The sequence below is a fragment of the Marmota flaviventris genome, chromosome 17 (assembly GCF_047511675.1).
Source record: "Marmota flaviventris isolate mMarFla1 chromosome 17, mMarFla1.hap1, whole genome shotgun sequence".
Taxonomy (NCBI): Eukaryota; Metazoa; Chordata; class Mammalia; order Rodentia; family Sciuridae; genus Marmota; species Marmota flaviventris.
The window spans coordinates 51,495,925-51,517,938 of NC_092514.1; the positions used below are offsets into that span (position 1 = coordinate 51,495,925).

Here is a 22,014-nt window from a genome sequence, read left to right on the forward strand (position 1 = left end):
TTTTTGACATGCTCCAACAAACATAAAAACTGATGTTTTTCCAGAGTTGTCATCATCCTCCTCCTCTAATGCAGTCTGCTTCCTAGGCCAGCTGTATGACTATAATCCTGGGACATCTCTTTATCATTGCCCTAGAAATTTTCTTTACCTCTGTCCTGTGTTGGTTCATTTAGTTCCTATATCAGCCATCTTCCTCTATCTTGGTTACTTTGATGTACAGTAAAATGCATCTTCTGGGAACTTGCCAAAAAAGCACAAATATTAGAACTGTTTCTTTGAAATGTGGCATTTTTAACAGATTTATTGGAGTAAAATGTATAGTTGCATAAGTTTTTTGAGGGGATTAGTTTTGTTTTGTTTTACTGTGCTGGGATCCAATCCAGATCCTTGTGCGTATTAGGCAAGTGCTCTACCACTAAACTACTTCTCCAGCCTAATTTGATAAGTTTGACATAAGTATATGCTCATGAACTCCCACCACAATCTAGATAATGAGGATACCCATCACCTCCCAAATTTTTCTTCTCCTCCTTTATAACTCCTTTTCATCCCCGGCCCTCACCCTGTCTCCTAGTAATTACTGATCTACTTTCTATCACTACACACTAGTTCACATTTTCTGGAATTTTATATAAAAGCAATCATTTATTATGTACTCCTTTTCTGTCTTTCACAAAGCTTAATTATTTTGAGGTTTTATCTATATTGCAATTCATTTTTTGTGTTGCTGAGTAAGCAAAATGGAATTATTGTAATGATGTACAACAATTTGTTTATTTACTTGGTAGATACTTAGATTGCTTCCAATTTGGGCTATTTAGTCCATTGCATATATGTGTTTAAATAGGCGTATGCTTTCATTTATCTTAAGTACCTAGGAGTAGAATGGGTGGCAAGTAGTATAGGTTTAACTTTTTAAGAAACTGTTTTTCAAATTGCTTGTTCATTCCCATCTGCAGTGTGTAACAGTTCTGTTTGCCATAATTCTTTTCAAGCCATGGCATTTATGTGTAATAGTATCTTGAGGGTTTAATTCATATTTTCCTATTGAACAAAAATGTTACCTATCTTTTCCTGTCCTTAGTTGTCATCTATATGTCTTAACTTGAATTGTCTATTTAGATCTTTTTTTCTTTTAATTGGATTGTTTCATTCATTGAGTTTAGTGTTTCTTTGAATATTCTTTCATTCATTGAGTTTAGTGTTTCTTTGAATATTCTAAGTCTTGTTCCAGTTAGAAGAAAAGTATCCAGCTTTCCACCCTTACATGTGATGCTAGCTTTAGGATTTTTCTATTGTCTTTATCAGGTGAGAAAGTTTTCTGTTCCTGGTTTGCTGAGGATTCTTAATAGAAATCAGTGTTGAATTTTGTCAGACACTTTTTCTGTATCTTTTAGGGATAACCATAGCTTTTTTCTTTATTGTGTCAGTATGCTAAGTTTACTGATTTTCAAATGTCGAACTAGTTTTGCATCACTAGAATAAACCTACTTGGTCAAAGCATATTATTTTAATGTATCATGAGCCTCAATTTGCTACAATTTGTGTAAGACTGTTTGCTTCCTGTATTAATGTGGAATCTTGTTCAGTTCTATTTGGGGGATCAACGCAATTCTGGCCTAATTGAATGGGTTGGAAACTATTCCATTACCTTCGGTTCTGGAAGAGTTGGAGTAGAATCAGTATTTCTTAAGTAGAATTCCCTACTAAAGCCATTTGGGCCTGGAGTGTTCTTTGTGAGAAGATTTTTAACTACAAATTTAGTTTCTTAAACCAGTACAGGATTGTTCTGTTTCTTTATGAACAACAGTGGGATTTGTGTCTTGAAAAAAATTTGTTCAGGGCTGGGGTTGTGGCTCAGGGGTAGAGCACTTGCCTAGCATGTGTGAGACACTGGGTTCGATCCTCAGCACCACATAAAAATAAATAAAATAAAGGTCTATCAACAGCTAAAATAATTTTTGTTTTAATTTTGTTCATTCACACAAGTTGAATTTATTGGCATAAGGTTATTAGTAATATTATTATCCTTTTAAATAGTGATGTCACTTCTTTTGTTCATGATATTGGAAAATTCTCTCTAGCTCTCTTATTGTCTAGCTTCTTATCGTGTATATACGTGCATTTTTTTTAACTTTATCATTCATCTGTTGGATTTATTGTTTTGCCTCTTCTACTTTTAAATTCCAAGATCTATTTTGTTCATTGATAATGTCTTACTCTTATATCTCAGAAGACTTACATTTTTTAAAGTTTTCTTTTGGTCCATACATTACTTCTGTTTTCTATTGATTTGTTTTGGTCCTTAATTCACACTCTTAGAGAGGCCTTTGTTAAATGATCAGTGGTCCTTACCTGGTTGATCACTCTGAGTGCTTAGTAGAAAGTAGCTGATTAGACTGGGTGTGCCTGAGTTGTGCTAGTTGACTACCAAGATTCCACCCCACCCCACCCCACCCCCGTGCTAGGGATTGAACCCAGGGCTTTGTGCATGAAAGGCAAGCACTCTACCAACTGAGGTATATATCCCTACCTCTGACTGGTTGATTTTTAAGTCTTCTCTCTGGTGGTGTTTAGTTTTGCTATGCTTGGTTTTGTTATAGGTATCTTTTTGTTATGTTTAATATGCTTTATAGATCTATCCATGAATTCCTGTTCTAATTTCTGCAGAATTCTCAGCCAGTATCTCATTCAACATTATCTTTCTTTGTGCTGTAAGAATTCTTACTCTTAAAGTGGGGAGGGTTAATCAGTGGTATTACAGTACAGTCAAATGTAAACTGTATCTAGTGATTATGTTCTGTGTATTTCAAAAACCCAGGAAAGTTGTTTTTTGTTTGTTTGTTTGTTTTTTGTTTTTAAGTACTAGGAATAAACCCCAGGAGGACTCTATCCCCTAGCTGTATCCCAGCCCTTTATGTTTTTTTGTTTTGAAAGAAGATCTGGCTAAATTGCCAAAGCTAACCTTGAACTTGTGATCTTCCTCCTGGGTGGCTGGGATTACAGGTATGTGCCACACATTAGCCTAGAAAAAAGGATTTTGAATGTTTTTGCCTTAAAGAAATGATCAATGTTCGAGGAGGTATGTTTAATCTGATAGCAGTGTGTACATGTATTGAAATACCATATAGTACCTGATTAATATGTACAATTTTGTGTTATACATGTATTGATTAAAACAAATTAAAAATTTTTAAGAGCATAAGGAATTATTATTAGACATTTATTAGATATTTATATTCTAACCTCTTATTTTCCATTTTCCTGTGTTTTATTGTTTTCTTAACATTTATCCTTCATTTCTCTATTTAGCTATGCCTAATCTATTGAATTTTTTAAATTACTTTGCTCATTTTTCAATTATTTTTATTTCTTAAACAGAATATGTATGATTATTTTTATTCCATTTCTGGCAGTTTGAATGCCTGAAGTATTTGTTATTCTTAATCTATTTTTGCTGATGCTTCCTCATGGTGGATTATTGTGTTTATATTTGTGCATTCATGTATGGTGGGAATGCTGAAAGGTCTGAACTGTAGGTCACTGTTACCTGATATGATTTAGGATTCTTCTGCTTGATGTCAAAGCACAGTAGTAGCCTGCACCCACTTTAATTTCTTCCCCTGAGGATTTCTTCACCATAGTGGGGAGGGTAAATTACAACTTTGGACTTACTCATGAGGGCAGACCTGTGATTACAAAATCCCAGAGAAGCTTTCCATCAAGAGCATGCACAGAAAAGACTCTTTTGTAAGTCCTCTTTCCATGTAGTCTTGTTTTTTCCCCACCTACTCTTTCACTGAAGTTGTAACCTCCCTCAGGGGTTTTAGACATTTAAGTTCCTCCATAGTAAATAATGATAAGTTTTGCACAGGGAAAACCAATTATAGTTTATATGTCTATCTTAATGTAAGAAAAACATTTAGAGAACAGCACTCCCTAAATAGAAAACAGCTTCCCAAAGAGTTTGGCATGGATTGTGAGTATTTCAAGATGTTCATCCCTGGGTTAGAGGATGTAGCTCGGTGGTAGAGCACTTGCCCAGCCTGCACAAGGCCCAGGGCTCAATCCCCAGTAATGCAAAACAAGAAGATACTCATCCCTACAATACTTAGGGCAACCAAAAGTTTCAGTCTGGGTACATCCCCATGCATTATATAGATGATCTTCTCCATGTGTGCTGAAAAGGTCAGAGAACTAGAATATTAGTCCTTCAAGATAATTTGGAAAAGACTACATACTACCTATCCCTCTTTGATAATCATAATGTTCATAAGCATTCAAGACTCCAGAAGACTTTGAAGTAAGGAAAATTTTCTAAATATATTTGACTGTAGTATTTTGGAGAGGGGGACGTACAGGATTGAACCTGGGAGCACTTAACCACTGAGCCACATCCCAACCCTTTTTATTTTTTATTTTGAGACATGGTCTTGCTAAATTGCTTAAGGCCTCAACTAAGTTGCTGGCGCTGGTTATAAACTCAGTATCCTCCTGCCTCGGCCTCCCAAGCTGCTGGGATTACAGGATGCAACATCACATCTCACCTTCAACTGTGGTACTTTTAAAAAATGATAACAGCCTATAATTATTATTTTTTTTTAAAGAGAGAGAGAGAGAATTTTAATATTTATTTTTTTAGTTATCGGCAGACACAACATCTTTGTATGTGGTGCTGAGGATCGAACCCGGGCCGCACGCATGCCAGGCAAGCGCGCTACTGCTTGAGCCACATCCCCAGCCCACAGCCTATAATTATTGAAGCTCAAAATGTTTGTAATCATTGATCTCCTAAAATTTCAACTCAAGAATTATAAGATATTCTGGATTGACATTGCAATAAACATGCAGTAGCTGCTGATTTGGCTGTATAGTAGACAAGCTTCTATGAAAACTAGTGAGTTTAAAAGGCCACTTGGGAGTGTAAAAGGTCACCTCCTCATGGAGGTGGGCTTTTATGAATTTATTAGAAGAGTCTAACACATGTATATGAAGTGTGCATACCAGACATTGTAGCAAATAGTTCATAATGTCTTCCCATTGCCCAAAGAAAAATATTGCTTACCTAAACTGGCCTACAATGATCACATGACCTGGGCAGTACATCCCACCTTTGATCTCATCTCCTACACTGTTCATTAGGCATTAGCCATATTGGTCTTTTGTGTGTGTGTGTGTGTGTGTGTGTGTGTGTGGTTTTGAATGAACAGCATGCCTTTATTTTATGCATTTATTTTTGAGTGGTGCTGAGGACCAAACCCAGTGCCTTAGACGTGCAAGGCAAGTGCTCTGCCACTGAACCCGAGCCCCCGCCTCAACCGATGTTAGCCTTTTTAGTATGCCAGACTGAAAGATCTTTTATTTGCCTAGTATATGGAGCAGCATATATTCAAAAGGTTGCTGTTTTGTTTTGTTGTTCTTGGAGTCTTACCTCACTGAGACTGTTTGTTGCCACTGAATCTCAGCTGACAGTCCCTATGACCCCCCTTCTTGCTTGTGTAGTATATCCCGCAAATACTACAACCTTTATAAGAACCCTGGATCTTCTCTGTACACCATTCTCTTAACCTTCAGTTACTGTGAGATACACGTTTGATAAATAGTTGATGAATCTTTAGAGAATATGAGAAAAAACTCACAACTTGCTCAAGTTCTCATGCAATAAATAGCAGGTGTGTCAGAATTCTGTGTTCTTTGTACCACACTACATCTAAATGAGGATTTTCCCATCCTTTACAGCCTGATTTATTCTTTTAAACTCTAATGGTAGCAAAACTGATTTTTTTTCGATAATGCATTTAATTCATAAAAATACCTACAAGTTGTTCAGAACCAAATCTGCTGAATAACATGGATGATCATGCTAAGAAAAATTAGGAAAAGAGTAATTTTAAATATTTTTCTGTTTAAAATTCAGTCTAAAAGTTCTAAAAGAAGAGTACTATGGGTTGGTGGTTGTGGAACATTATGGGCACATGTAAAGAGCCTTCCCAGAGGGAGTTCTTAAATGTCAGTATTCTTTGGGGATATAATATTTCCACTGTGTTTGTGCTTTCATAGTTAACACCTAATATGAATGAATCAGCTTCCCATCCCAATACATGTGAACAATAGATTTTAGCTTTGTTATTGGCCATGGAATACCAGAAGGAAGTTAGACTACCCAGAAAAGAAATTGTAAAGAAAGTTTAAGATGAGATACACACAAACACACATTAACTGAAGCAAAAGAATAAAATTAGATGCCAATTCCTAAAGATTCTTCAGTTAGTAGTTTTCCCTGTCGAATTAATAGCTCTCTGCATCCTTTTTTTCCTCTTCGTTGTTTTCTATTTTATTTTGACTTTCTTCTTACCGGACTTGAAGTTGTGGAATTCGTATCAGGGTGTTGGAATAGCAGTATTTGGGTTTTTCTTTTTTCATGGCTTGAGTGAGGGAACATCTTTTGGAAAAGACATGGCTGCGTTCATTGAAGATGATAAAGTGTCTTTGTGCTATTTGAAGAAAAAATAATGTTTAGTTTGAGATCATTGGGTTGGGCTTTTGCTATTGTTTTATGTTTTAAAAAATGAAATAGAGTTTTATATAGGTAGAAATGTTATCTTCAATAATGTTTGAAATAGTTAATACCTTAAAATTATCTCTGAAATTTAAAATTTTCCATTAGTCCTTTTATAATTATTAGCAGTGATTTTTTTAAAATATCTATTTTCTGGATGCTCTAAATTGGTAAAGAAATTTACAATTTTAGAGATGAAAGGCAAATTAAGAAATCTATTTATGTGGTTCACTACAGTTTTTTGTTTTTAAGAAATCATCCAATCTTTATATAGAAAAGTAACATGCCTAGTTTAAGATAAAACTTGAGTTACATGATAGTCTTCTGATTCACATTCACTGTTCATCATTGTAATTATTAATATTATTAGTAATGTAATAATGATAGATTTATGTCTCATAAGTGGAGGACTCCTTTTTGACATAAATATTAAGCTTTTCATTATAAAATAAAATTATCGTTTTTCAGTGCCAGATTTCATCAAATATCATTTACCAAAATGTGTGCTGAGGTCTTTCAGAGGATATGTTTGAGTACTCTATCATGTGTTACTGGTTTCTTGTACTTTAAGACAGAACATTCTTCACAATCCAAAAGAAAAAGAAGAGACTCATTCGGGATGTTCGACGGTTATGATAGCTGCAGTGAGGACACAAGTAGCAGCTCCAGCTCCGAGGAGAGTGAAGAAGAAGTTGCTCCTTTACCTTCCAATCTTCCAATTATCAAAAACAATGGACAAGTGTACACATACCCAGATGGTAAATCTGGCATGGGTGAGTATTTATAGCTTTCACCTGTTGTACAACTTTGTGTTCAAGGGTGTGTTTTCATTTGATTTTTTCCATCATTTCCCTTCCTTAGAATTTTGAAGCACTATATGAAGAGGCAGAACCTGAATCATAGTTCCAGATAGGACACTGAGTATATGTTTAAGCTCTGTTTTTGCCTACCTCCTCCTAGTGGAAAGCAAGTAGAATGAAATAAAAAGCAAAAGGTTATTGAGAAACTTAATGTGGACATAAATTCAGTAGATAATAAATCCTTACATAACTGAAAATATGAAGGATCGTAGAGGTACAGATTTGAAAGAGATGTTCATGGTAGAGCTTTTTTCTCACAATTCCTCCTAAGTCTTCTGTTTTGACATTTCCAATTATAAGGTACTCTCTGACTCAGAAAGCAATTTCATTCTCTTAATAGCTCTAATTACTAGAATAGTCTTCATATTGGACTAAAAATATTCTGCTCTAATTTTTGTCTTTTGGTTTTAAAGTTGCTTATAAAGCTACATAAAAGGCAAGTATGGTGGTACACGCCTGTAATCCCAGATACTCTGAGGCTGAGGCAGAAGGATCACAAATTCAAGACCATCCTGGGCACCGTAGAAAGTTGCTAAGCAGCTTGGTGCGACCCTTTCACAAAGTAACAAGAGCCAAGGATGTAACTCAGTGGTAAAGTGTCCTGGGTTCAATCCCCAGTACCAAAAAATAAATAAATTACACAAGGGACTGGGTATATAATAGGAGCGTGTAATCAACAGTGCCACCAAAATAAATAAATAAATTAGTAAATAGTAGTGTGCTCAGGATTGGTATTATGAAGATGATGAAATTTTAAAAAAAAAAAAGTACACAGAATAATTCTAATCTAGGGGCTGGGGATGTGGCTCAAGCGGTAGTGCGCTCGCCTGGCATGCATGCGGCCCGGGTTTGATCCTCGGCACCACATACAAACAAAGATGTTGTGTCCACCAAAAACTGAAAAATAAATATTAAAAAAAAAAAGAAGAAGAATTCTAATCTAGATTGTCTCTGGACACATCAAGTAGCCACAGTTGTTTCAGCCATTTCTCGTAGCATCACAGTGATTTAATTCAATATATGGGTCACTTTCCTCTGGGAATTTTCAGATTGTGTGGCAAAAGGGTGGCTACTCCTCCTGATTTGCCTGGGACTGTCCTGTTTTTAACTATTGAAAGTCTCCCATCCTGGAAAACACCTCAAGCAAATGTTTGGTCCCCCTTTATGATTAGAGCAGAAGATAATTCAGCCTTTACTGCCTTTTTTTTTTTTTAATAAGATCACAATATCTTTATTTTTATGTGGTGCTGAGGATTGAACCACTGCCTCACATGTGTGAGGCAAGCGCTCTGACGCTGAACTATAACCCCATCCCCCTTTTACTGCCATTTTCAGCGCACTATTTCCATGTAAACAACCAACATTGTTTTGCCTTTTATGAATATAATACTGAATTACAAATAACTGGGTTTTGGTTTGGTTTGTATTCTTTACCACATAAATCAGTTTGCGTTGATCTTGTGCTTTAATTGCCTTAACCCAAAGGAATAGGACTTTGAATCTCTTTGAAATCTTTTTCTTAATAACTTTTAAGTCTTAGCAGAATTAAATTGCTATCTAATGTTGAATACTGTGTTATCCAATCTTCCAGATTTGATAACTCTACCCTGTTAATCCTGTTCTGGCCTTTTGATTAAAAAGTTGTACATCTCAGGGTCTGATACAGGGTCTTGCCAGACCATGACAAAAAATTCCCATCTTTTATCAAGACTCACTAGATGTGGTCATCCTACCAGTTGAAACCTACCTAGGGAGAGCTGGGATTGTAGCTTAGCAGTAGAGCACTTACCTAGCATGGGCAAGGCTCAGGCTTAAATCCCCAGCACCACATTTTTTAAAAAAAAGGCAAGCCTAGGTGTTTTCTACTCCAACTGCTATTTCTCGATCATGGTTGACAGAGCTGTGTGAGAGATTTTATCAAATATATTAATGCCTATTGATACCTAGTCTTGCCATGCTTTGGTTATAGCATGCCAGTCTGGTAACCGTATTGCAGAAGAAAAGGTTATTATTAATACTTCATATATGCTAGCATCTGCTTTAATTACTGGAGGCAGAAATGAATAGCACAGAATAAGATTCCTGTCCTGATGAAGCTTGGGTCCTAATCAAGGGAGTTCTAGTTTGACACATATCATTCTTGGCAAGGATTTGTTGTCCTTGGGGGATCATAACGTTTTTTTTTTTTTTTTTAATCTAGGTGGTCATGAGCCTTTATAACAATCTATTCTAAAATTTTTATAATTAGAAATCATTTAGATTTTTCTACCATTTGACGCCCTATATTCATCTCTAATCTTCTGGCACTTAATCTTTTTTTCATGATTTCAGTAGCTTTGTAGAGTAACTTACAGATTTCCCATTTACATAATAATCAGTACCTTATAAGTTCCTTCATGTTTGGGTGGTGGAAACATTAACCCAGTTATTTGCTATGTTATTTCCTATTTAGCTGTTTAAAACTTCAGTTCTTATGAACTTGTTGATTAAATTCTACTTTTCAGCGTATTTATTATCTGTTAATGAAACGGCTCTTAAAAGTCACAGTATTTACCACCATTACTGGTTAATAATAGAGCAGCTATCTCAAAACTTGAATATCACTTCCTTCATGTCCCCTGAACGTAACTTGAAAATAATCCTCAACTTGCCATTAGGATTTTTCCAAGTGTTACCTTTGTATTATTTTAAAAACTTAAGCTGCAATTCATGGTAATTCTCAGTTGTCTTGTGCCTCTTTTATATTTTGTTTATATTCTTTCAAAAACTTGGAATATGTGTTATATATGAAATACCTAGTCCTCTACCACTGAGCCACATATGCAGCCTTTTTATATTTTGAGATAGAATCTCACTAAGTTGCCAAGGCTAGCCCTACTTTTTTTTCTCTTTTTTTTTTTTTTTGTTTGTCTCTGTAATTTGTATAAATATAAGAAGAAATTTTCAAGATAATTTTTTTAAATGAAAATAGATAGTTGAGTAATTATTAAAATGTTAGATAAGATTTGATTTTTTATTGTACGATTAAATCAAAACCAATATCTTCATTTTGTTAATTAGCCACCTGCGAGATGTGTGGGATGGTTGGTGTGCGAGATGCCTTTTACTCTAAAACAAAACGTTTCTGCAGTGTTTCCTGTTCAAGAAGTTATTCGTCAAACTCCAAGAAGGCAAGCATTTTGGCCAGACTTCAGGTAACGGTACAGAAACCTTCTTATTCTTTATATCTGTTATTTCTATGACTTTCACCATTTATCTGTCATTTGATTGTGTTTCATTGCATTCTACCTCTATCCAAGTGGCCAGTTATTTTGTGTCCCACATATTTTAGGAAATTTGTGAACTCCATAGTTTTATAACATTATCTATTTTAAATGGATAAGGCATGCTATCCAAAACAAATTATAAATTGCTTGTGTAAGTGAATTGACAGTACTTACCCTTTTCACTAAGTGAAAAGAAATACCTTTGTACATATAAAAAATGGAGCCATTTTCTTTCCCCTTCTTGTTTCCTTTTGAGTTAATACCAAAGTAGAATCTTTTAACAGGTTAGGGGAAACAATTTACTTTCTGGGTACAATTTTTACTCTCTGGTTTTAATTTTCCTTCATCCTTTTTTTTTTTTTTTTAAATGCTTGTGTATATGTGTGTGTGTGTGTATGGTGCTGGGCATGAAACCTAGGGCCTCACACATGCTAGCCAAGCACAGCATTGTACTTTGCATTATGATGCAATTGCTACCTTGATCAAGCATTTGCTTGTTTTTGAAAACATTTATAGAACGGAAGGAGGATAATTATTCTTTGAACGGAGGGAATCTTGACTATTTGACTTAGTTATTACTATTGTATCATATATAGCATTTTGTAAATGATTTTTTAATATCTTTCATTGGATGGTCACATTTTTGTTTGTTTGTTTTACTTATTGTGATCATTACATAGCACTGAAAGGGTTATTTAAGTCCCCCAAATTAAGGAAATACATCACTTAGATGTATTTCTATATTTCAGATAGACAGTACCTAAAGATCCTGAACAGTGGTCTGTACCCAAATGGATGGCAGTTTGTCACACTGTGAATTTGGCCATGATCATTTTGTCATTGATCTTTTGCGTTAGCACTAAAGGTATAAACCTCAGTCACTTGCTCTTTGAACATTAAATTATCTTCTCTTACCATATAAATAGCAATGCTTGGCAGCCTGCATGAGTGAATAACCACTGGTTCTTTCTACTGTAAGAAGAAATCAAGTATCCACAGCCTATACTTTAACATTTTATGGGATATAATTTTTTATTAACATATTAATTTGCATATTGCTGTTTTAGTCTATGCCAGGTCTGCTACCCATGTTAGATATTTACATTGTAGCAGAACTCCAGAAAAAATTCCTCATGTTAAAATTCCTTGTATCTTTCCTCTGCTTTAATAATTTTCTAAACCCTCAATGTTTACTTAAGCAAAATGAATAGAACGCAATCATGTTAAATTTTGGTGGTGGGGTGATGAAAAAGAATCCTATTTACTTAACTCTTCTTGTTTCAGGGTAAGCCTCCAACAAAAAAAGCAAAAGTTCTTCAGAAACAACCTTTAGTTGCTAAACTAGCTGCTTATGCTCAGTATCAAGCTACCTTGCAAAATCAAGCAAAGACGAAAGCAGGTAATATTGGTGAATGTAATAGGGGAAATATTTAATAAGATTCATCTAGCTTTTAGTAATGATATTTTAATTTTGGATTCCATTTAAGCTGTTTCTCTTCCCTGTTAGCACATTATGACTCTTGACTTCCTGATGGTGAATTTAATTTGAGTAAATTATTCTAAAAGGAGTTGTTCCATAGAAAAGTTCTTAGTGCTTATGGCAATCTCAGTTTTATATTTAATTAATTATTTATCTTTTATGATCTGATTGTCTCTACTGTGGGTTATAAGGAGCATCGTGGAGAATAATGGGCAAAGAAATAAAACATACAGACTTCAAAGGGATTAGGGAGAGGAAGGTAAATAGGGACTGTTTCTAATAGAAGATTGTTAAGGGTGGTACAAAGGCAAGGAGATAAGATGCAAGACAATTTAAAACCTGGGTAAAGCCAAGTGTGGTAATGAGCACTCGAAATCCCAGCTAAACAGAGATCAATGCAATGAGAACTTGGTTCAAGAAGCAAACAAACAAACAACAACAACAAAACTAATAAAGGCATTAGGTGGCAGATACGGGGTAAATATCATACTGAAACACACATAAAAACCCAAAAGCAGAGCTGGGGATATAGCTCAGTTGGTAGAGTGCTTGCCTTGCATGCACAAAGCCCTGGGTTCAATCCCTGCCACCACAAAAAAAAAAAAAAAGAAAAGAAAAGAAAACACAAAAGCAACCCTAGCAGCGTTTGTTAACCTGAACACTTTCTCTCAACTGTTCTTGTTTTCCTAATTGGAAAGCTTGTACTTCACTTTCCACAGAGCAGGTGTTGCATATAGAAAACTTTCTGATCTTGTTGTTTTCAGTTGTACATGACAGTAGAATGTATTTTGACATATTATACATACATGAAGTATACCTCCCTATTTTTATGGTTGTACATGATGTGGAGTTTCATTGGTTATGTATTCACATATGAATATAGGAGAGTGCATGTAGAAAAAAAGAAGCTATAGTTCATTTGAAAATGAACTGATCAGAATATGAAGCTGATCAGAAAATCTGAAATTCAAAATAAAATTCGAAACATTTTGAGCACCAGTAACATCTATGCAAATATTTCAAAATCCAGAAAACTGAAATCTGAAATGCTTCTGATCCCAAGTATTTCAGATAAGGGATACTTGACCTGTATGGTACAAGTTAAAAGCTCACATAATTTAGCAAAATTCTTCAATCTTTAACAGAAAAAAGAAAAACTTTCTTTAGTGGCAATAAATAAGTTTTATTTTCAAGCTGGGGTTGTAGCTCAGAGGTAGAGCCCTTGCCTTGCACCACATAAAAATAAGTAAACAAAGGTATTGTGTCCATTTACAACTAAAAAAAGGTTTTTTTTATTTTCATTTGCACCTTAACAGTATCAGCTTTTTATTAAAAAAAGGTTTGAGAATTATAATATATCTACATTTATTTTATTTCAGCAGTCTCCATGGAAGGTTTCAGCTGGGGTAACTACATCAATAGCAATAGCTTTATAGCGGCACCAGTTACCTGTTTTAAGCATGTGAGTATGACATTTCTCACCTTATTTTGAAGTGCTTATTCTTTCTTTAAATGCTTATTCTTTCTTACAGTAGTGTCTAAGCCTTATCCTTAAAAGATGTTTGTTTTATACCTTAAAATTAATATGCTTCTCTTTTATTAACTATTATACTTACTAGCAGCTAAAAAATAACTTCTGTAACTTTTATAAATAAAGTCTTGTATAAAGAAATTGCAGTATGGGCAGGGGCTGTAGCTCAGTGGTAGAGTGTTTGCCTAGCATGTGTGAGGCCCTGGGTTCAATCCTCAGCACCACATAAAAATAAGTAAATAAAGATATTGTGTCCATCTACGAGAAGAAAGAAATTTTAAAAAAAAGAAAGAAAGAAAAGAAATGAAATTGCAGTATGAGGGATTGGAGTGTAGCTAGTGGTAGAATGCTTTCCTAAAATATGTGAGCCTCTGGATTCACACTCCAGAGGTGTGGCTCAGTGGTAGGGTGCAACCAAGCATGTACAAGGCCCTGGATTCAGTCCTCAGCACTGCCAAAAAAAACTTGCAATTTAAATGCTTTTTAAATAGGGAAAAGTACTAGTCTCATCCAATTTTCTTATTGACTGAAACATATATATGTATATATTTTACCAGGCTTTGTATATCAAAAATAGTTGCATATTGATAATGTCATGGCTCAACCTAACATCCATCATGTATGTTACCTGCATCTTTGTGATTTGACTAAATAATTCAAGGATATTTTTTTCCAGTGTTTTCCAAATGTAAAATCAATATTAGTAATGTGGCATTGTGAGCTGAAATAAATGATATGTACCATCAAAAACTCTTTAAGGCCTGGGGATACAGCTCAGTTGGTAGAGTGCTTGCATCACATGCACAGGGTTCAATCCCCAGCACCCACACACACACCAAAAAAAAATTTTTTTTAAGTTGTTCTTTTCAGGGGCTGGAGCTGGGGGCTCAATGGTAGAGCACTTACCTAGCATATGTGAGGCCCTGGGTTCAATCCCTAGCACCACATAAAAAAAAAAAAAAAAAAAATCTAATAAACAAAAACAAAATAAAGGTATTGCATCCATCTACAACTAAAACTATTTTTTTTTTAAAGGTGTTCTTTTCAGAGCATCTGAAGTACTTCAAAATTAGTGTCAAAAATGTCTAATGACAAGCTTTTTTTACTTTTGATTTATCTGTGATGAATTCTCTCCAATATTTTAACTTGTCTAGAAGTTTAATTAATATTTAAAGATTCTCTGTACACGTATAAAAAGGAAAGGGAATTTACAAAATAATGAAATTTTGTGGATTTAGGACTTTATTTTAAATAGCCCAATTTTAAATAACATCATGTGAACAAAAGTGAGTTTGGTTTCCTGTTATCATAATCCAAATGAATTTTCCACTGTTTCATGGCCAGTAAAGAATTTTGATCACAATTTAGCATATTAATTCAAAGGTAGAAATACAAATTAAAGCCCAGTTCATTAATTTACCCCAGGGTTGGGGGTTGTTACTATTGTTGAAAGTATAAATGTTAAACCATTAGTGACATGCTGCCTTTCTAAAAACAACCTGAAGTGGATTCTTTTTTTTTTTTTCTTTCTTTCTTTTTTCTTTTCTTTTCTTTTTTTTTTTTTTTTTTAATTTTTTGGTAGTTGTCTATGGGCAGCTTTTATGTTTCTTTTTATGTGGTGCTGAGGATTGAACCCAGTGCCTCCTACATGCTAGGCAAGTGCTCTGCCACTGAGCTATAGTCCTAGCCCCTGAAGTGGATTCTTATATACATATCTCATCAAGTAAGTGATTTATTTTGCTGTAATGTTGATGATAGTGTCACCATTGTAAAGTATATTACATGCAAGGCACCAACAGCTTTAGAAAACTAAGTAGCAAATCCATAATTCTCTTGTCTTGTAATATTGCTTTCTAGTCCTGAGAAGCTCAGAATTAACTGTTCATCCCAGATTCCTGCAACATTTGTCTGTTTTCTCCTTCTAAAAGGCCCTCCTATCTCTTCAGATCTGCTTTTTATGTTTTAATAGCATTAACTAGGTCAGCCGGTTTTATATAAGTAGTCAGAATTTTTTAAAAATAGCATTTCAACGTCCCAAAAGCACACTTTAGTTCCTGTACATATCTTTGAACAGTTATACTATATTAAAGGTTTTTTTCTGAGCCTGGTTAGGTGGTACATACTTTTAATCCCATTTACTTGGGAAGCTGAGGCAGGATGATCACAAAGTTCAAAGCCAGTCTAAGCAGCTTAGCAAGACCCTCTCTGAAAGTATAATTTCACAAGGGCTGGGAGTGTAGCTCAGTGGTAGAACACTGCCTAGCATGCATGAGACCCTAGGTTCATTCCCCAGTACCACCAAAAATATAAAGTTCTTGTGAGAAAACTTCTATTTGAAATTGATTAATTTTGTTTTCTACTTTGCTTTTTTTAAGATTAAAATGTTCTATCATAGAGCACATAATTACAACCCTGGAAATAGGCGGATATCTTCTTCTTCAGTTGAATTTAATGTAAAACTATGGTTTATAATAGGTCTTAGCTCCCCCTGCCCAAGACATTGATGAACTAAAAAGAAAAAAACATCATCTGCCTTACAACTCACCTCTGTTCTTTTCCTGTCAGATATATACTACTATTCTATTTTTACAGGTTAGAAAATAGAGTCCATTGAAAAAGTTTTGCAAGGATAAATACTAAACTGAGAATTGTGGTTTCCTGCTGAGAGGAGTAAAGGGAGTGGGATTGAAGATGGTAATCGAGGGTAAACTTTAATCTTACCTTTATCAGTTAGGAAAAACTTTATATTGATAATTCCTCAGTATATCTTAGTAGTATGAGTTTTCTTTATTATCTTAATCAGGATCTTCATTTGAAGCCATTTGTTTTAAGAGGTTAGAGCTCATGTTAAACTCAATTTTTTTGTCTTTTAGAATTAAGTTTTCATGGTCCTCCCCCAAGATCGTTTTGTCTCTAAGGGGAGTTGGTGGCTTTGACTTTAGGAAACTTATTATCAGGAGCTGAAGACCCTGCCTTGTACCATCAGAGTCTTCTTGATACTTGCTCTAACTGACGTAGGTTCATCAGTAGGGCGTCTTCTTGTGGACTCTGTCTGCCATCTCACCTATATTAGTATAGGTTAGGAGTCTTTCCCTGCTCCTAGGGGATTCTTTTCAAACTTACTTTTAAAAAAGCACCCAATGTGTAATGTGGAAGACAGAGCTGTTCTAATTGAAACAGGAATTGGGAAGTGCTGGAGAGTGATATTGGTCAAATTATATTGTTATATTGTATATTGAGTGCATGTACAAATATGTAACAACAGATCCTATCAGTGTGTATAACTATAATGCAACAATTAAAAAAAAAAAAAAGTGTGTGTGTGTTGGGGAGAGACAGGAATTGGCATTTAAGTGTCTGGCTTCTTTAACTTAACCCAGACTCTTCTGGAATAAGGATCTCACATAAATATTTCCTCTCTTTCTGTACTTAGATATTATTGTAATTAGTACTTCAAGAATAGAATTCTTTCCATCACATATCTCTTAAACTTCTGGGAACAAAGTTTTGGCAAACTATGTCTAAAACTATAGCCTCTTGATGAAAGTACAATAGTGACTTTTAAAATAATCTACAATGGAATTGGATACCCATTATTTTTCAATATATCTACTTCATCAAAATCTGTATATTATGTTTCCATATTTCTGATATATCATTTTAACAAAGTGGTAGTTTTTCAGATATTTAACTATCAGAACATTAACTCTTACAGCACAGAACCTAATAAATCTGACTCAAACCTCAGAACACAGCCAGGGTAAAAGGAAACTGCACTGATTGGTTTGGCAGGACTAATACTGCCAAAGCCCCTTGGTCCACCCCTTCCTTGGCAGTCCCTGAGGTTAGAAACCACTAAGCCACTTTAAAATAATCCTAAATTTTGTGATCACAAACTGAGAGACATCTTTAAAATCGTCTGATTCACCTAATCCATTTTAATTTTTGCTTTTTTGTTGTTTTGTTTTGTTTGAGACAGGGCCTTGCTAAGTTGCTGAGTCTGACCTTGACATGCAATCCTCCTGACTCAGCTTTCCAAGTCACTGCAATTGCAGGCATGCACCACTGTCCCCAACTTCCATCTTTTTTCAATGAAGAAATTCTTATTACTTTTTTAAGTAGCTGAATAGTAATTTTCAACTTTGGACTTTGACCAGCTTTTCATAATTTAAACTCTGGGGTTTCTTGTTTGTTGTTGTTGTTTTTTGTTAAGTCCCAAAAAGCAGTATCCATATCTATAAATTGTGGAAAATTATTATAGATTTGGATACTGTTTTGGATATTTGGATATCCAAAGTTATTTGGATAACTCCAGTATCAGTTAGTTGATTTATATTTATTCAGAACACTTTGCTTTAAATCACTTAATTTTTTTTAACTTTTTAAAAGCTACTATTCCCTAAAGACCTTAAAAGAGCATACTATAGAGATATTGCTACATCGATGTTCATAGCAGCACAATTCACAATAGCTAGACTGTGGAACCAACCTAGATGCCCTTCAATAGATGAATGGATTAAAAAATGTGGCATTTATACACAATGGAGTATTACTCTGCACTAAAAAATGACAAAATCATGGAATTTGCAGGGAAATGGATGGCATTAGAGCAGATTATGCTAAGTGAAGCTAGCCAATCCCTAAAAAACAAATGCCAGATGTCTTCTTTGATATAAGGAGAACAACTAAGAACAGAGCAAGGAGGAAGAGCATGAGAAGAAGATTAACATTAAACAGGGACGAGAGGTGGGAGGGAAAAGGAGAGAGAAGGGAAATTGCATGGAAATGGAAGGAGACCCTCATTGTTATACAAAATTATATGTGAGGGGAAAGAGAAAAAAAAACAAGGGGGAGAAATGAATTATAGTAGATGAGGTAGAAAGAGAAGATGGGAGGGGAAGGGAGAGGAGGGGGATAGTAGAGGATAGGAAAGGCAGCAGAATACAACAGACAATAGTATGGCAGTATGTAAAAACATGGATGTGTAACCGATGTGATTCTGCAATCTATATACAGGGTAAAAATGGGAGTTCATAACCCACTTGAATCAAATGTATGAAATAAAAATTAAAAAAAAAAAAGAACTCAAATCTGCCCCCCCAAAAAAAAATTTAAAAAATAAAAGCTATAGCATTTCTTCTCATTGTTTACCTTGTAAAATCAAGTAAAAGATTTCTTTCCTGGGTATTACAACACAGGCCAGGATGTGCTAATACCAAATGTACATGAAACTATACAAAAGCTAAAATCATATTTCTTCAGTTATATATTTACAGACTTAAGGTACCTTCTATTTGGTACCCAAACTACGTACTCTCGTGGCTTGTTGATACTGTCATTGCTAAAACATTTCTCCCTTGAAAATATTTATAGTTTTATACCAAAAAGAAGTCCTTTGTAAGGTGAACATTGTGACACATTCCTGTTATCCCAGTTATTTAGGAGACATAGGCAGGAGGATCAAGTTAGAGGCCAGCTGGGCAACTTAACACTGTGTTTCAAAATAAAGGGCTAAGGGTATAGCTCATTGGTAGAGTGCTTGCCCAACTTGTGCAAGGCCCTGGGTTCAATCAACAGTATACATGTATGCTACAACTTTTTAAAGCTTTTCTCATACTTTTCCATTCTGCCTCCTCAGATATACTTGGTATTACTTACATGACATATTCTAATTCTCTTTCTGTACCCAACCAGAATGTTAGCTATTTTTTCTTTTTAATAGTATTGGGGGGATTGAATTTAGGGGCACTCGACCTCTGAGCCACATCCTCAGCCCTATTGCTAGGTGCCTCACTTGCTTTCAATTCACGATCCTCCTACCTTAGCCTCCCAAGCCGCTGGGATTACAGGCATGCACCACTACGCCTGGCACAATAGCATTTTTTGAAGGAATAAAGTTATCTGTATTTCTTGGTAATACATATCTAAATTTTTAAATTTTAAGGACAGAAAAATGAACATCCTTTTGTTTGTATATATGTATAGTAGCAATAGTTTGTATTAAAACGCATGATCTTTTTCTCAGCTATATGTTTATATGAGTAATCTTTTTCAAGTTAAGTTATCTTTTGTTTTTTTGTGGAGTATTTTCCACCCTATCCTTGATCTACATCACAAAATTCTTACTGAAAATAATAGGACTTGATCTCCATTATAACTAAAGAAGAATCTCCAGTGCTCATTCTAGACTGCAGACTTTCTAATAGAAGTAAATTAGTTTCTGGCACTACTCAGGTTCCATCTGAGTTACATATTATGAAACAGATTCTCAGAAATTAATGAACCCTCATAAAATGAAAATTGCCTGCCTTATATTTTAAAGCTTAAATTAAAAAAAAATATATTGGCAAAAAAGAAAAGCCTAAGTAAATCTCGTATTGTTTTAATTGTTGTCTATTCCCTAAAGTGGTTTTTAATTCTCATTTGGAGTCTCCTAGTACTTAACCAATTTAGCTTTAACATAGTTTGTTGTTGTTCTTTAATTATGGACTGTTTAAAGCCTTTCAAATTTGTGATCTTCACTTCCTATATCTTTACACATGCATAGCATTTTCTCATCCTTCATCTTCTACGCCAGGCATTTTATTTTCCTTTTGTAGTCTCCTTGAACTCCCCATTTCTCTGCCACCACCACCTCAAAAAATAGATATGGTATCTAAAGGTGAGTGGACTCTCTGGAGAAGGTGGGAACAATCATTTTTTTTCTTATTTCTACTTCTTGCCAATTCAGTAAGTAGTATGTAGAATTCTTATTTCTTTCTTTAATGTTTGCTCCTCTTTTGGGGCCAAATAATATATCATCCTTCTCTGCTAGATGGACTTTAGTAATTTTATGCTTGTTAGTCTTAAGGTATGTAAATGGTGGCTTTTTGTACATTTGCCATACCATGGGGATAGAGTCTTTCTTGGTTACTTATGTGTAACAACTTCAGATCTAACCTCTACGCACTTATGTATCTGCTAATGTATTAAAGATTGTGGTTATCAAAATAACATTATAGGTTGGCAGCTCTGTGGAGGGAAATCTGTATTTCTGTCCTAAGCATCATGTGTGCCCTTTGAGAATCTGAATACTGGCCATCTGGACTATCTGAGAATGTTCTTAACGTTCTGAAAGTAAGACTTCCAGCCCCATTATTTTCTTACAAACAGACAGATAGAGGTTATCATACATTTGTATTGGGGATCCCTCAGCATTTGGATTTGGCCATGTCCTACAGGACCTGATGACAGCTTACCTTGCAGGGAAGGAGAGTCGCTCCCAGATAGCTCTCACGAGTGGCCCTGGAGCAGGAAGTGGTGGAGCAGATCTTCCTTGTTTGGGAGGAGCCTGAGGTGGACCTCGCGTCCTGAGTCTGGAAGGTAAATTTGTTGTTACCTGTAAATGATGGTTCTGCTAGTTCATGCTATGCCAATCCAGACTTTCAGAGGTATCCCTCCTGCCAGCAAGAGAAGACAGATGACTTGGATGAAGATGGCTGTTAAGCCCTGGGTCATTTAGTCTTCCATACTTGAGAATATTCATTTTAAACAAAAGGGCAGATATATCTGTGAAATCACATTATTCAACACATTGAGCACATACTATACTATGACTGTGGTGCTCTTTCTTGTTGATGTTTTTGTTTCTTCATTTTTTTCTTAGAGTAAACCATATGGATTGGTTTAAGAGGGCCTAGCAGAACCACAACATTACAGGCAAGAACAAATGTCACTTTCTGCTACTTTCTCCTATACCAATCCAGACTGTAGGAACCAAAAAATAAGATCTCCCACTAAAGTGAACATTATCTTTTGTTTTTTAAATGAGCATTATTGACACTTGGTTTCTTCAATAAAATATGACTAAAAATTATTTTCTCCAAACAAATGCTAAAACTTAAAAAAAAAAAAAAGTCAGTATGACAGATTATCATATCTAGCTCCAAAGGGAGTCCTTTATACCAAATTCATTTATCACCACATGCCCACCTAAAAACTCCAGCTTGTCAGTATAACTATACCTCTTTCTTCTCAATGGAAAATATACCAAATTCACAGATTTGGCAGTCAAGCAAAGAGGAATAGATACTCTATCTAGTTCAATTGAATACAATTTTATGCTTGCATTTTACTGCATCTGTCTGCTCTAATTAGTCATCCTTATAGAAATAATTGCATGGTCTTTGTATTAATATACATTAGCTTAGTCTTTGTTACCTGTCTTCCTTCCATCCTTTCCTTTTCTGATCATAACTGCTGGCAATAGGGATGGCCCTACAGTCTAGAATGATGAAGGGGGAGGTGGCAGAACCTTAAGGGCCCAATCTTTAAATTTA

The 22,014-nt window shown here is 35.0% G+C and overlaps 1 protein-coding gene across 13 annotated transcripts in view; it reads left to right on the forward strand.

The window, feature by feature from the left end:
* Positions 1 to 22,014, forward strand: part of Mbtd1 (mbt domain containing 1) — a 64,001-nt gene that overhangs the window by 15,414 nt on the left and 26,573 nt on the right. For 7 of the 13 annotated variants that reach the window (XR_011705014.1, XM_071603391.1, XM_071603394.1 and 4 more), the window contains 4 exons: positions 7,131 to 7,332; positions 10,480 to 10,619; positions 11,970 to 12,084; positions 13,545 to 13,627. Coding sequence is in view for 11 of the 13 variants with exons in the window: in XM_071603391.1 (XP_071459492.1) it covers positions 7,179 to 7,332; positions 10,480 to 10,619; positions 11,970 to 12,084; positions 13,545 to 13,627 (492 nt within the window). In the remaining 2 variants the exon portion in view is untranslated. Of the gene's footprint in view, positions 1 to 7,130; positions 7,333 to 10,479; positions 10,620 to 11,434; positions 11,551 to 11,969; positions 12,085 to 13,544; positions 13,628 to 20,941; positions 21,059 to 22,014 lie in introns of those variants that run through there. The other 6 variants (XM_071603396.1, XM_071603398.1, XM_071603395.1 and 3 more) reach the window with 5 other exon arrangements.